Raw genomic sequence first — 15610 nt, forward strand, 5'->3', positions numbered from 1 at the left:
TAAACTTTAATAAAGAAGACATTTCTAAAAGCGATTCATCTCTACTTTCAAATTTCTCCGAACTGTGTTAGTGATATATTTTTTTTTTTTTTGTAGTAGTGTAGTATATTGATGGAGCCAGCATTGACCAATAGTGGAACCGTAATTGTTCTGTAGTCACAGATTAATAATAAATTACTGTAGACGTTACTATTTAATAATGATAATAAAGAGACTGTCTTGATCAAGGTAGACATATATAACTCACTTTTTTATTTCCGTCCGATTCTTTGCTTTCGCATAAAACATAAACAACAAACAATGACGTAATATCCTCTAATATTAACACATCCTTCCTTTTGAAGCTATCATCACATCCTTCCTTTTAAAGTTCTTAATACTTATATTTACAAGGAATTTTGACAACTCGACCACTTCTGATTGTCTTGACCGGCACAGCAAGTTCTCTAGATGTTGGTTTATAATTGTCTGTTTCTGTTGTTCTAACAGTTTGCTGTTCATTGTCTTCGTCGGTGTCATAGTACCCAGAGATGTCTTCTTCGTAGTTCTTGTTTAAAAACCGTTGATTTCGTCTGTATGTTTTCCCATCATTTGTCTTTATGATGTAAGATCTGGGTGATGGATGTTTCTTAATGACGACTGCTTTCTGCCATGTTTGTCCTAGACGAACTCTCACCTTCTCCCCGACAGAGTAGTCTTTATGTAACCTTGCTTTTGCATCTACCTCACTTTGCTTTTCCTCTGTCGTTCGTTGAGTAATGTCTCTGCATTTTCAGCTACCGATGGTTTCAATAGTTTGGGATCAGTTGGAATGATGTCCCTGAGTCTTCTACTCATCAGCAGTTGTGATGGCGAATAAAGCAGTCCGCTTATCGGAGTATTTCTATACTCGAGCATAGCGAGATATGGATCTTTCCCACTTTTGTATGCTTTGTTGAATATCTGCTTTACGATACCAACATACACCTCACTTTGTCCATTTGATTGAGGGTATCTGGGACTTGATGTTGTTATCTTGAAACCCCATTCAGAAGCAAACTCTCTATATTGATAGTTATTGAATGGCATATTATCGCTTACTATTTCTTCTGGTATGCCATGTCTAGCAAAAATACCTTTCATTGCCCTGATAACACATTCTGCTGTTTTGTTCTCTAGTCGTTTTATTTCAGGATATTTGGAGAAATAGTCCACAACTAGCAAATAGTCATTGTTCCGCCATTCAAACAAATCTGTCGCAACCTTTTTCCATGGTCTGTCTGGTACAGCATAAGGTAGCAATTTTTCCTTCACATTATTTCTTTTGAACGTTGCACATGTTGCGCATTTCATTATTGTCGAAACAATATCTTTAGACAATCCTGGCCAATACACACTCTGTCTTGCCTTCGATCTGGTTTTCTCAAGACCAAAATGACCTGTGTGCAACTTGTCGAAAATTTCATTTCTCATACTTGAAGGAATTATAATTCTGTTCTCATAAAACAATATTCCATTCTCTTCATGAATACTGTCTTTAAATGACCAATACACTTTCACTGTTTCATGAACTTGAGTTTTTATCTTTGGCCAACCTTCTCTGACATAATTCATTACAAGTTTTAATTTAGCATCAGATTCAGTTTTCCTTCTAATTTCAATAATCTTCTGATCACTTCCCGGAAACTGTGCTGTTGCGCTATGAATTCTCATAACCATGTCATCATTTGAATTTGATTGTTCTTGACCATTGATGTACGCACGCGATAACGTATCAGCTATTTGCATTTTTGAACCTGGAGTGTAAGTTACTGTTAATTGATATCTCAACAGTCTTAACATCATCAACTGAAGTCTTGGTGAAATCTTATGTAAAGGCTTAGTCACAATAGTTTGCAAAGGTTTGTGATCTGATTGTACAATCACAGTTCTTCCAAAAATATAATGGTGAAAATGTTCAGCTGCAAACACTATAGCTAACATTTCCTTTTCTATTTGTGCATATCTGCACTCTGTTTCTGTCAATGGTCGTCTTGACGTATACGCAACTGGTTTGTCTTCTTGCATTAAACATGCTCCCAACCCTTTAGAAGAAGCGTCACACTGAATAGTAACTGGCTTTTCAGGGTTAAACAATTGCAGAACTGGAGCTTCACTGTTTTCTTTATTAGTCGGAAAGCATTTTCTTGCTCTGCATTCCACTGCCACAATACATCTTTCTTTAGCAATTCACGCAATGGACTGGTAATTGTTGACATGTTTGGAATGAAACTTGACAGAAAGTTCAACATCCCTAGCAGTCTTTGAATTCCTGTTCGATCTGTTGGTGCTGGCATCTCCATTATTGCTTTGATTTTAGCTGGATCTGGACGAATACCATCTGCTCCAATTTGTCTTCCGAGATAATTAACACCAGAAAGTTTATATTGTATCTTGTTCTTGTTGAACTTTACATTGTTCTTTCTAGCTCTCTCTAGAACCTTTTCAAAAAATTGATCATGTTCTTTTTCATCTTTTGCTGCAATCAGCATGTCATCTGACATGATATGTACACCTGGGATGTCTCCGAATACTTGATAAGCACGTTTCTGTAATACTTCACTAGCTGAGGATATACCAAAAGGCATTCTCAAAAATCTGTATCTTCCAAACGGAGTATTGAATGTACATAAATAAGAGCTTGGTTCATCCAACTCAACTTGCCAATATGCATCCTTTTGATCAAGTATACTAAACACTTTTGCTGCTCCCAGTGAACTATTGATTTGATCAAATGCTGGTATAGTGAAATGTTCTCTCATTACCGTATATATTTGTTAAGTTCTCGGGGATCTAAACACAACCTCAAAGAATTATCTTTCTTCTTTGCTATAACCAAGTTATGAACCCATTCTGTTGGTTCATCAACTTCTGTGATCACTCCATCTTGTTGCATTTGTGTGAGTTTTCTTTTTAATTCTTCATAGAGTGATGGTGCAACTCTGCGCACACATTGAATAACTGGTTTTGCATCTGACGTCAGTTTTATGTGATATTTCATTTTGTATGTACCGAGTCCTTCGAATACTTGAGTATATTTTTTCATCAACACTCGTGGAACTTCATTTTGTTGCTTGACATCGTGTACTTCGACATTTCTCTTTGCCTCAATTAGTTTTAAAGCAATAGATGTCTTCAGACCTAGTATAGGATTTATACTTTTCTTGATCACGTACACATCATCTTTAACTTCTACATCGCCGACTTTAAATGTGACCGATGCAACTCCCTTCATTTCTAATGCTTCATCCCCCAATGCTCGTAGGGTAGTATTTGAATTCTTTAACTGAGTATCAGTTTCTAAATTGTTCCACGTTGACTCTGATATCACATTAGCTTGTGCTCCTGTGTCAATCTTCATTTTGACTATTTTTCCCATAATATTGACATCAACCATCCAAACTTTGACATTGTTGTCAGTACCAATCGCCTCAAACCACAACTCATTTACTTGGCTTGACTGACTTTCATCTTCCAGTAAATCAACAGCCTTGAAGTGTTTCGGCCGACATTTTACAGCGAAATGATTTCTTTTTTTACATTTTCGGCATGTCTATCCGAATGCTGGGCAATTGTATTTTCTGTGAGATCCACCACAAGATCTGCAATCTCTAATGAAACTTGTTACATGATTCTTTGCCATATTTTCCTGTGAGGTTTTGACTGGCTTTCTATCTTCTGTCTTCTTTAATTTATTAGCAGCATCTACATGTAGTCCTTTCATATCTATCATTTGGTTCTGGGTATGCTCGTCAGCACGAATTATGCTTGCTGCTTTCTCTAAAGTTAAGTTTACATCTCTCAGAAGTCTCTCTCTCACTCGATCCGACTGTATGCCACATACCAATCGATCTCTGATGAGTTCATCTCGAAGGTTGTCAAAATTGCATTCTTTTGCCAAATTCTTTAACTCAGTATAATACTGTTCAAACGTTTCTCCGTCTTTCTGCTTTCTTGAAAAGAATTTAAATCTGTCATACACAGTGTTGGACTTAGGCAAAAAATAATTCTGAAACCTTTCAATTACTTTGTCTACAGTCTCATCTTCACATACTTGAAAAGTATTGTAGATGTCTCGAGCGGGTTCACCGATCAGGTGTAACAATAAAGCTTTCTTCACTGGCTCGGGCTTCGTATTCTTTTCAGTGGCGACCATAAACAGTTCAAAACTTTGTCTCCATTTTTTCCATCTTTCAGATAGATTACCGTCTAGTGACAACGGTTTAGGAGGATCGAATAATTCCATTATTCGTACAGCTTCTAGATTCTATGTCTAGATCTAGATCTAACAACATGAACTAACGACACCACAAATAAAATGTACTTTTAGCAATTTAGAAACCACTAGTCTAGATCTACCTGTTACCAGCACTTTAAAGCAATGTGACACTAGATTTGACACCTAATCTAACACCAGATCTGACACAAGATCTGAAACCAAATCTGACACCATGTTCTGTAGTCACAGATTAATAATAAATTACTGTAGACGTTACTATTTAATAATGATAATAAAGAGACTGTCTTGATCAAGGTAGACATATATAACTCACTTTTTTTTATTTCCGTCCGATTCTTTGCTTTCGCATAAAACATAAACAACAAACAATGACGTAATATCTTCTAATATTAACACAGTAATCGCGCAAATCTTTTATAAAAAGTGCACCTTTTCTGCTTGTTGGCCTCTGAAAGAGACAGTTGGAGTGCTCTCACGGGGCTGCGGGACAGACATTTGAGACTCAAAGAAAAGCCATTATTGAAGACAGGCGCAGGAGACGAAAGAAAACTTAAGAAAATAGACCGCCAGTGGGCAGCGGCTTTGTCTGCGTGAGATGCCGGAAAATATGCAGGTCGCAGCTGGGTCTGCATAGTCATGTGAATCACTGCACGCATCCTTAATCTTCGGAATTGAAGACATATTGCTATTAGATCTATAAAGTCTAGATCAGGCATGTGAAACACGTCGTTTGGGGGCCGCATGCGGCTCGCTTGGTCACCTCAAAAATTGTCAAAATAATGTTAAACCATCTGGAAAATAAGAGATGGCAAGCTACTTGAATTGAAAAACGTATTTGTTAAACTGAACTACGAGAGTTAGTCTGCAGTGAAAGCCAGCTACATTTTGTCAAACTTAATTGCTAGCCATAGTAAATCATTTAGGGGATGTGATTTTATGAAGGAGTGTGTCGTTAAAGCTGCCGAAGTAATTTGTCCAGAAAATGTGGTAGATAGAATAAATGAATTGTCAATCAGCTTGCGTGAACAATTAAAGAACAAAATAGTTGATTTTAAATTATTTTTAATGGCTCTTCATGAGTCAACTGATGTAACGGGTGTAGCACAGTTGGCTATATTCATAAGGGCCTGTGACGGGAAATTTGAGATCCACGAGGAGCTACGTGAGCTCTGTTTTATGCATAACACCATAACAAGCGAGGATGTTTTTGAGAAATAACAGGAGGTAATATTGCAGAACAATTTATCTTTGGTAAAGCTAGCTAGTCAAACAACGGATGGCGCACCAGCCATGAAATGAAATGGTTTTGATGAGACTGATGCTAATTTTAAATTTACTCATTTTCAATGCATCATTCACCAAGAAACATTCTGCGCAAAGCAATTACAGTTCCAACATGTTATGTCATAAGACCGGTTTCAGTCGCTCTCAATTTTATTCGTGCCCGTGGTTTAAATTATCGCCAATTTTCAATGTTTCTGGATGACATTGAACACGAATTTGATTGTGTTCCCTACTACACAGAAGTCCGCTGGCTCTCGTGTCATAAAGTATTGAAGAGATTTTTTGCACTGCGTGAGTAAATTGCATTTTTTCTGAACATGACAGGTGAACTTGTTGAACATTTCCAAACTGGCGAATTGGTTCAGGATTTTGCATTTGCAGTTGATCTCTCTGGTCACCTGCAAGACTTGAATTTGAAACTTCAAAGTGAAGACAAAATTGTCACAACTGTGTGTAATCATGTGAATAGCTTTCAAGCAAAATTAAGACTGTGGATAAACCAAATATGAAGAGAGAATCTTGTTCACTTCTCAACGTGTCAGGAACTAAAAAGATTAAATACGGCTACAACATTTGGTAAATATGTCCTACATCTGGAATCGTTAGTAGATGCTTTCAATGAAAGTTTTCGTGACTTCGTTTCATACGAGCAAGAATTTTCATTGTTTGTATCTCCATTTTCATTTGCTTCTTAAAATGCTGCTGGTAATGTGCAACTAGAGCTGATAGAATAGTAGTCTGATTCTTTGTTGAAAGCGAAGTATATAGAAGTGGCTGTACTAAAATTTTTGCAGTTTATTTACCTGAACGGTACGTTGAATTTTGGAAATTTGCAGCCAGAATTCTTGCTATGTTTAGAAGTACTGATCTCTGTGAGCAGTTCTTTTCCATACTGAAAACTACAAAAACACCTCATCGTTCGAGATTATCTGATCAAAATTTGTCATCAGTGATGAAAGTGTCTGTGGCAAACACATTTCAACCTGATATTAATAAACTTGTATCCCAGAAAAGATGTCAAGCTTCCGGACAAAGAAAATAATGCGTAATCATAGGGATTTTGAATTACCAAGTAGTACTACAGATTTAGCTAACTAAGGTTGTTTCTAATTTACATAAAACTAGTTGGCTGTTTTGCAACTGATGCATAACTTGAATTAACTTTTGATTTATTATTTAGCTGTAACAATCCCACAATGGCATGTTTATTGGAGAAATAAGGCTTGTCGCCGAGTATGAAGATCAGTGAGAACTGCAGTAGGCCTACTTCCCGTGGCTGCGCAGTCCCAACTGTGACCTACATATTTTGCCACACCCAGGACAAGCATAGGAGAAAGCTTGAATCCTATATAGTATATACTATATGCGCGCGAAGGGAGCTTGAGGGCCTAAGTCTATGTGTTCCTCAAACTTTTCCAACCAAAAATGTTAAGTTTACCAACCACGGAGTTGTGAGGGGCGAAGCCCCAGTTGCAAACCGTTTTTCTGCATTTCTTAACTTCAGAAACTCTTTCTCCTGGCGTCAACGACACATTATTTGTTTCAGTGGCGTAGCTATGTAAACGGGGACCTCGGGGGGGGGGGGGGGGATGACATTTTTTAGGGTCTCTTGCATTTTGACATTCGACATTATGACATGAGTAAATGTGCTTAATAAATATTATGTTCAAATTGGTATAAATTAACACAAATAATCACTAAGACTCTTTTAATTAATAATACCGTTGTATATTGTCGAGATAATGCATAAGTGACAAATTTCAATTGATATCGCCTCACGTCGTGCTTTCTATGCAGCACAGGCATCTTTAACATCAAGTAAAATAGTCTAGAGTCTAGATCAGTGCTTTGTAGTATTTTTAACTCCACGTGAATAACAAGATTACATGGCAGTGATGTAATATTTAATATTTAATTAAAAAAAATATGACAATCATTTAGGGGCCCACCTCTAGTTGGGGGCGGGGGCACTTTCGAATTTTGACCTCCTCACCCTCCCTAGCTACGCCACTGTTTTTTTTTTCATTGTAGGAATTAAGATTAACAAATCAAATGGAATTAAATTAAGAAGGATTTGGACATGCTGATACCGAACTGTGAGAGACATTCGAGGCACTAAGAGAATGTAGGTTTGGAATGAACTTGATCACCTTATTTAGCAAGTGTCTTGAAGCTGGCCTGTTTAATTCACGCAATATGTCAATAGAACGACGATACTTTACTCGAGAAATGTAGGCCTCTTTGTCCGTTTTGACGTTAGAAGGCGTGAAACTCTAGAATTGCGTTGGGGAAGACGCATTGAAATCTCGGCCCCCGAAAGGGGAAAAGACGCTATTAGTTTTGTGCGAAATGTCTGTCCGTCTGTCCCGATTAGATCTCGTAAACTAGAAAAGATAGTGAAAATCCGACATCATAATATTTTAGTCCATTCAAAGTTCTGATGCATAGGCTACTTTTTAGCGGCCCCCGAAAGGGGAAAAGACGCTATTAGTTTTGTGCGAAATGTCTGTCCGTCTGGTTTAAATCTCGTAAACTAGAAAAGATATTGAAAATCCGACATCACAATATTTTAGACCATTCAAAGTTCTGATGCAACGGCTACCAACTTATAAGTATACTAAATAGATTTTTTCTATTTAAAAAAAAGGTAACATGTAAATGTAGTAAATAGTAGGACAGAACGTACACAACAATACAAATGTAAAAAGAAAAATTTTTTTTTTGACAAAAAATCAAAAACTATTTGCATAAATGTGTTAAAAATATGGCAAATAGCTATCTAGCTATAATACAGTCACACATTGTTTCGGACTCTGATAATTAGAATTGACAGATGAGAGCTCTTTCTTGATTTGCTGGGTAGTGGTGCATGGCCATTTCTGGTTGGTGGAGCGATTTGTCTAGTTCATTCCAAAAAGACGAAGGAGACTATAGCCTATTAAAAGTGTGCTGGTTCCTACATTATGCACATAGACGTGACATTTACATACATTCATAAAAGGTTTGTGAAGATGGCAAATCAACGAACCACTCGCTGCCAGATCATTTATGACTGTGTCCATATGAACTATGTCTTTGTAAACAACATCAAGATAAATTATCCAAGTGTCTTATGTCAGAATGCTTCTTTGCCTATTCTTTACAAATATTAACATGTAAATGTTTCATTTACAAGCTACTTACGTACAATACAGTATAATTAAAAGATACATGTATACATTTTCATTAGCTTTTATAACTTTATAAAACAGCAAAGTAACCAAACCTGAACTACTGGCCAGAAACGCATAGTCATCGGCACTAAAATCAGACTGATATGCGCGCCTTGGGCACCGTGATAGTAAGTGTATGTGTTTTGCGTGGCTGGTAGTGCAGTGTGTGTGCCTGTGTATGAAATGACCAGTGGACCTTGAGTGTAGATGCTTGAGTGAACAGCAGTGTGTCAGGACTGTGTGTAAAAGGAAGTCAGAGTATAGAGAACAAGTGGCTGGAGTAAAGAGCATAAATAAGGACGAATAAAATCATTGTGTTTATTGAAGCTCATGTTGTTTTAGTCTATTACATGGTGTCAGATGGACCGACTCCACCCGCCACAACCGCTGGAATTAAATGGCAACGTAGCAGAAAATTGGAAAAGGTTCAAACAATCCTTTCAGATATATTCGATAGCAAATGGACTGGATACAAAAAAGCAGAAAAGTACAGTCTATGACATTATTGCATGTGATCGGCCAAGAAGCAGTGCAAGTCTATAACACTTTCCAATGGACGGACAATGAATGTAATGAATGTGAGATTAGCAAGTCCTTCCATACACTTCACTGCATTCTTAATAAGTTCGAGAAGTACTGTCTACCAAGAAAAAATGTTACCATTGAAAGACATGTTTTTTTCCAGCGTTCTCAACATGAAGGAGAGTCATTTGACAACTTTGTCACTGACATCAAACTCAAGGCAAAGAAATGTGAGTTTGATTTGCTTAAAGATTCCCTAATAAAGGATAGGATTGTTGGTGGCATAAGGAATGAGAACACTTGAGCAAGACTTTTGAGAGAACCAGATCTAGACCTTAACAAGGCAGAAAATATATGTCGGGCAGCTGAGGCAACTGAATGGCAGCTTAAGCTCATGAATGAAGAAAGTGGGGTACAAGTTGTGAATTCAGCTACCAATAGATTTAAAAGAACACAAGGAAATGTGAGTTGTAGCTATTGTGACAAGGAACACAGACCACGTCAGTGCCCAGCTTATGGGGAAACCTGTCACAAATGTCATAAAAAAGGTCATTTTTCGTCAGAGTGCAGATCAAAGCCTGTAAGTATAGTGAAGTCAGAAGGTCGAGATGACTCCGTTGAGGAAACATTTTTCATCGGCAGTATTGGCTCCCATAGTCTAAGCAACGAATGGAACTCACTCATTACTGTTGAAAACAAACAAGTCACATTCACGTTGGATACTGGAGCACAAGTCAATATTCTCCCATACAGAATCTTCAAGCAATTAAAAAGAAAGAAACTTCTCAAATCAACATCCAAACTTACTACTTACAGTGGAGAAAGATTGAAGGTTGTTGGCAAAGCACACATTAAATGTACTGTTAAAAGTAAGACAGCCATAATAGAATTTCAAATTGTGGAGACACATTCAAAGCCAATTATGGGTCTACCAGGCTGCCAACAAATGAATTTAACCAGAAGAGTTGACTTTATAGAGGACGATACACTCTCAGGCTACGCAGATGTATTTACTGGCTTAGGCTGCATGGAAGAGGAATATACTATAAAGGTCAATTCCAACATTAAAACTGTTGTACACGCAGCAAGGAAAGTCCCTGCGGCACTACGTGAGGAATTAAAAAATGAATTGAGAAGAATGGAAGATGAGGGTGTCATTGAAAATGTAGATCATCCCACTGCATGGGTCAACTCACTTGTTATTGTTGAAAAGAAAGGAGGCGGATTAAGGATATGTCTAGACCCTAGAGACCTCAACAAAGCCATTCAAAGATAACACTATCAATTACCTACTATAGAAGAAATAGCTAGTCGACTAAGTGGCAGTCAAGTGTTCACGGTATTAGATGCCAACTCTGCCTTTTGGCAAATTTAATTAGACAAGAGCTGTACAGATCTATCAACTTTTAACACACCTTTTGGTCGCTACAAGTTCCTTCGTCTACCATTTGGGCTAAACTCTTCTGCAGAAGTATTTGCAAAACGTTTCCACCAAGCTTTCGACATTATACAAAGGGTTGAGACATACATGGACGAAATACTGATAGCAGGTACAACAATAGAAGAGCATGATGATAGACTTAGGCAAGTTCTTGACATAGCAAGAAGGAAAGGAATCAAACTGAAGCCATCTAAATGTAGCCTAAGAGTACGACAAGTCAAGTTTGTAGGACATATCATTACAGATAGTGGTATAAAGCCTGATGACTCAAAGATTGAAGCAATACAATCCATGCCATACCCTACAGATCGCAAGGAACTAGAAAAGATTTTTGGGTATGATTAATTATCTTGGTAAATTCTTACAGAACTTGTCAGAAATAACTGCCCCATTAGAGAGTTACTTAAACAAGACAACGAGTGGATATGGTTGGAACAACATCAGAAGGCTGTTGATTATTTAAAGAGTTTGATCACAACCGCCCCAGTTTTAACCTTTTATGATGTTTCACAGCCAGTCAAGTTGTCTGTGGATGCTTCACAGGAGGGACTTGGAGCAGTATTAATGCAGAATGAAAGGCCAGTGGCTTACGCCTCAAGATCTCTTAGAGACTGTGAAAAACGATATGCACAAATAGAAAAAGAAATGCTTGCCATTGTCTTCGGAGTTGAACATTTCCATTACTATGTGTATGGACGTCCAATAAAGGTTGAAACAGATCACAAACCTTTCGAAGCGATTATCAAAAAGCCTTTGGCATCTACACCACCTAGGCTTCAGCGGATGCTTCTTCGACTAATGAAATATGAAATACTGCTGGAATACAAGCCAGGCAAAGAAATGTCTATTCCAGACACACTGCCAAGAGCATCGCTACCAATCAAATATCCCTCAAGTGATGACTGGGAAGCACAAGTTCATCTGATCGTCAATAGTTTACCCATGTCAGATGAATATATGAACATTTTTCAGCAGGCCACTGCAGATGCTGCTGTTTTAAGGCTGATAAAGAATAATATTATGATACGCTGGCCATCAAGAGAGCTGATAATTTTGAGTATCTCGGTAAAAACTATTTGCTACTTGTAGATTACTATAGTAATTTTTTTGAGATAAATCTTATCCCAACACTAAAGGCTTCAGATGTGATCATACATATGAAATCACAATTTGCTCGACATGGTATTCCAAGGGAAGTAATTAGTAACAATGGACCCTCATTTGCTTGTCAAGAATTTCTGAAATTTTCTAAAAGCTGGGGATTTAAGCACATTACGTCTAGCCCCAGATTTCCACAATCTAATGGTATGGCAGAACGGGCCATACAAACAGTGAAACAGCTTCTAAATAAAGCTAGAACGTCGGGTCAAGACCCATATATGGCCCTCTTGCAATTTCGAAATGCTCCATGCCCTGATGGACCTTCACTTGCACGGCTGCTCATGGGCCGCCGTCTGAGGACAAATCTTCCGACAACGGAGGCCTATCTCAGACCTCAAATCCCAGACAAAAAAGAAAATGCTTGGAAAACAAGAAAAAGTAATCAAGCAAAATATTACAACAAAACAGCGAGGCGCACCGAGCGACCACACATTCAGCCTGGGAGCAAAGTGTGGATGCAAAAGAAGCCTGGCGATTTATGGGAACCAGCAGTGGTCATCTCAGAAGCGGAGACCCCGAGACCATACTGGGTAAAAACACAGAATGGGATAACTTACCGAAGAAATAGAAGGATGTTAAGAGACACATGTACAAAATCAAGGGTCATGCCTGATATTTTTGAAATGGACACCCCAGAGACAGTCATTAATGGTCAAACCACACAGCCAGAGAACGTGAGCGATACAAATGTGCAACAGGAACAGACTAACACTACCAATCCGCCGCCAGTAATAACTCGATATGGTAGGCAAGTTCGGCCACCAGTACGTTACCCTGACGCAGATAATTAGATACATGTATATCTTTTTATTATTATGCAATTTGTATATAATTAATGTCTGTTTGTAAACCTAGACTGTTGTTTTTTTTACTACACATTTTATAATTTATATTGTTACTATTGATAATATTAACAATTCAACATTCTGTTGTGTTAAACATGTATTCAGTTTACTCATTTGTTTATAGTGAGACAGAAATCATTTGTATAGTCGATATCTCAAAGCTTTTAAGGAGGGAGTGTGATAGTAAGTGTATGTGTTTTGCGTGGCTGGTAGTGCAGTGTGTGTGTGTGCCTGTGTATGAAATGACCAGTGGACCTTGAGTGTAGATGCTTGAGTGAACAGCAGTGTGTCAGGGACTGTGTGTAAAAGGAAGTCAGAGTATAGAGAACAAGTGGCTGGAGTAAAGAGCATAAATAAGGACGAATAAAATCATTGTGTTTATTGAAGCTCGTGTTGTTTTAGTCTATTACAGGCACGGCGGCCACATTTGTATGCTTTCCAGTACTGGACGCTAACCGTAACCTCCGTGATCCCGTATCGAAGGTGCCGAACTGCAGAACTAAAGAGGAGGATTCTAGCAATGGAATTAACATGCTATAGATGGATTCTAGCAATGGAATTAACATGCTATAGATGGATTCTAGCAATGGAATTAACATGCTATAGATGGATCCTAGCAATGGAATTAACATGCTATAGATGGATCCTAGCAATGGAATTAACATGCTATAGATGGATCCTAGCAATGGAATTAACATGCTATAGATGGATCCTAGCAATGGAATTAACATGCTATAGATGGATCCTAGCAATGGAATTAACATGCTATAGATGGATCCTAGCAATGGAATTAACATGCTATAGATGGATCCTAGATAGGCATATCACCTACAAAGACTGCATTACAAATGAGGAAACGAGATCACAATGACTATAGGGTGTTGACCGCAAACTAAAACTGTATGGGTATATCACGAGGTCCTCTGGGCTCGCAGACATTCCTGCAGAGAACAGTACCAGAGCCTGTTATTAAAAGAGAGTCAAATCAAACGACAGAGAGGAAATAAGAAAGTCTGTCAACAGATCGTGTGTGGTGCCCCATCGGTTCAAAAGACTAAAGGATGGGTGAAGGTAAAGGATATATAACACCCACTGTTTTCCTTGGATACAGTCTTACTCCTCGCCTAGTGCTCAGACAAGTGGACTCTAACATACAAATCCAACTTCGTCTTCAATTCTTGTATCTGCCCACATGACACTGTTGCTTTCTTCATGACTTGGAAATCCAGTACGATTGTTTACATCTTAGAGTTGGCTACATACACTCTTAGAGCAACAGGTCCAACTTGTTTAAAGGTAATTGAACACCCTTAGTGTATGTTGCAAACGTTAAGGACAACAACAACAAAAAACGGTCACACTGACATTGTTCCAGAGAATAATGATAATTTGTGAATGAGTTCAGATCGGTACAATTGTTACATCATACATCTCAACCAAAGCAATAACAAAACTTATGTGACAGGACATGCTGTTGTTGGTTCCTCTCTTTAAACAAATTCACACTATCGTGAATCCATATCTCAATAAAAAAATATATTATATAGGCCTTAGGCTAGGTTGCTTGTTAATTGCTTAGAGTTGTATGACTTGAAGCCTTTTACAAGCACTGTATACGGAAGTTGGCTAAACTATTTCAAACAATGCATTAGATTAGTATCACACTTTTAAGTAAAAGAACTTTTTTTTACAAAGCTTTTATCGACAATCAGATTGACTAGTAAAAGTTTGTACATGTTATTTCTCCCACACACAATCTCGATCAAGCTGAAATTTTGCAAAATTATTTCTTTTACCTGACAAAACAAGAATCAATTTAAAAAGACAAATTAGTTAATTAACTATTGGTAATTAATTATTTTGTTTGGTATTGAACAAGGGAAAGAAATTGTACTTGGTATAAGTTTAATTAGTCCCCTTTATACTTAGCAGAGAGAAATAGGATGCCTCTTTAGAATTTGAAACTATAAACAGATAACTATACCTTCTATTTTCCTAAGCACTTCGCTGGCACAGTGGTCAGTGTGTTGGCTTGAGTTCTTGAGTTCGAATTCAGGTCTTTCAACTTTTTTTTAATGGGCTACATATGTAGATCTTGTGCTTTCGCGTGCACATTTAAATTCATATTTATTATGTCCTTAAAAAGAATGATACATATCTATGGTTTGCATTGGTTTGTATGTGTTTCTGTTTTTAAACGTATTTTTATAGAGAGAATAATAGTTATTTTTGTCCATTAGATTTGCGATTAAAGTTTGTTTTGTAAATATTGTTATATCAATAACATTATAATGTGTGTGTGGTATTTCGTTAATGAAACAGTCAAAATTATTCAAACTTTTTTTTTCGGGATGGTGTGTGTGGGGGGAATGTTTAGTCCAAAGCTATTAAAACTTTTTTTTTTCGGGTAAGGGAAATGTATACTTTATATACTTTATCACTTCTGATTTTGCGGGAATTAGACGAAACGTCCTCAGTAAAGGAGCTGAGCATCGCTATTGACATGCTTACACACGGGAAAGCACCCGGAGGAGATGGCATTCCTTCTGAAGTCATTCAGGCTGGAAAACATGCCCTAATCAAGCCACTCCACGAACTGCTAAGTTTGTGCTGGGAACAAGGAATGATCCCCCAGGAATTGAAAGATTCCAACATAGTTACAATTTATAAAAATAAAGGCGATCACTCCGATTGCAACAATTATAGAGGCATCTCATTGCTTAGCATAGTTGGAAAGGCTTTTGCTAGAGTATTACTAAAGCGATTACAGATCCTGGCAGATCGTGTTTATCCAGAGTCGCAGTGTGGCTTTAGGGCAGGTAGATCTACAACAGATATGATTTTCTCTCTACGGCAGCTACAGGAGAAGAGCAGAGAACAAAAGCAG

The 15610-nt window shown here is 37.7% G+C and overlaps 1 protein-coding gene across 1 annotated transcript; it reads right to left on the reverse strand.

Annotated features, from left to right (window-relative positions):
* Nucleotides 1-480: 480 nt before the first annotated feature.
* On the reverse strand, nt 481-2070 carry LOC129927220 (uncharacterized protein K02A2.6-like). The gene has a single exon (XM_056034844.1). The coding sequence runs from the start codon at nt 2044-2046 to the stop codon at nt 721-723; it is 1326 nt and encodes a 441-aa protein (XP_055890819.1). The 5' UTR covers nt 2047-2070; the 3' UTR covers nt 481-720.
* Nucleotides 2071-15610: the final 13540 nt, after the last annotated feature.

This window comes from Biomphalaria glabrata, chromosome 7 (genome assembly GCF_947242115.1).
Source record: "Biomphalaria glabrata chromosome 7, xgBioGlab47.1, whole genome shotgun sequence".
NCBI lineage: Eukaryota > Metazoa > Mollusca > Gastropoda > Planorbidae > Biomphalaria > Biomphalaria glabrata.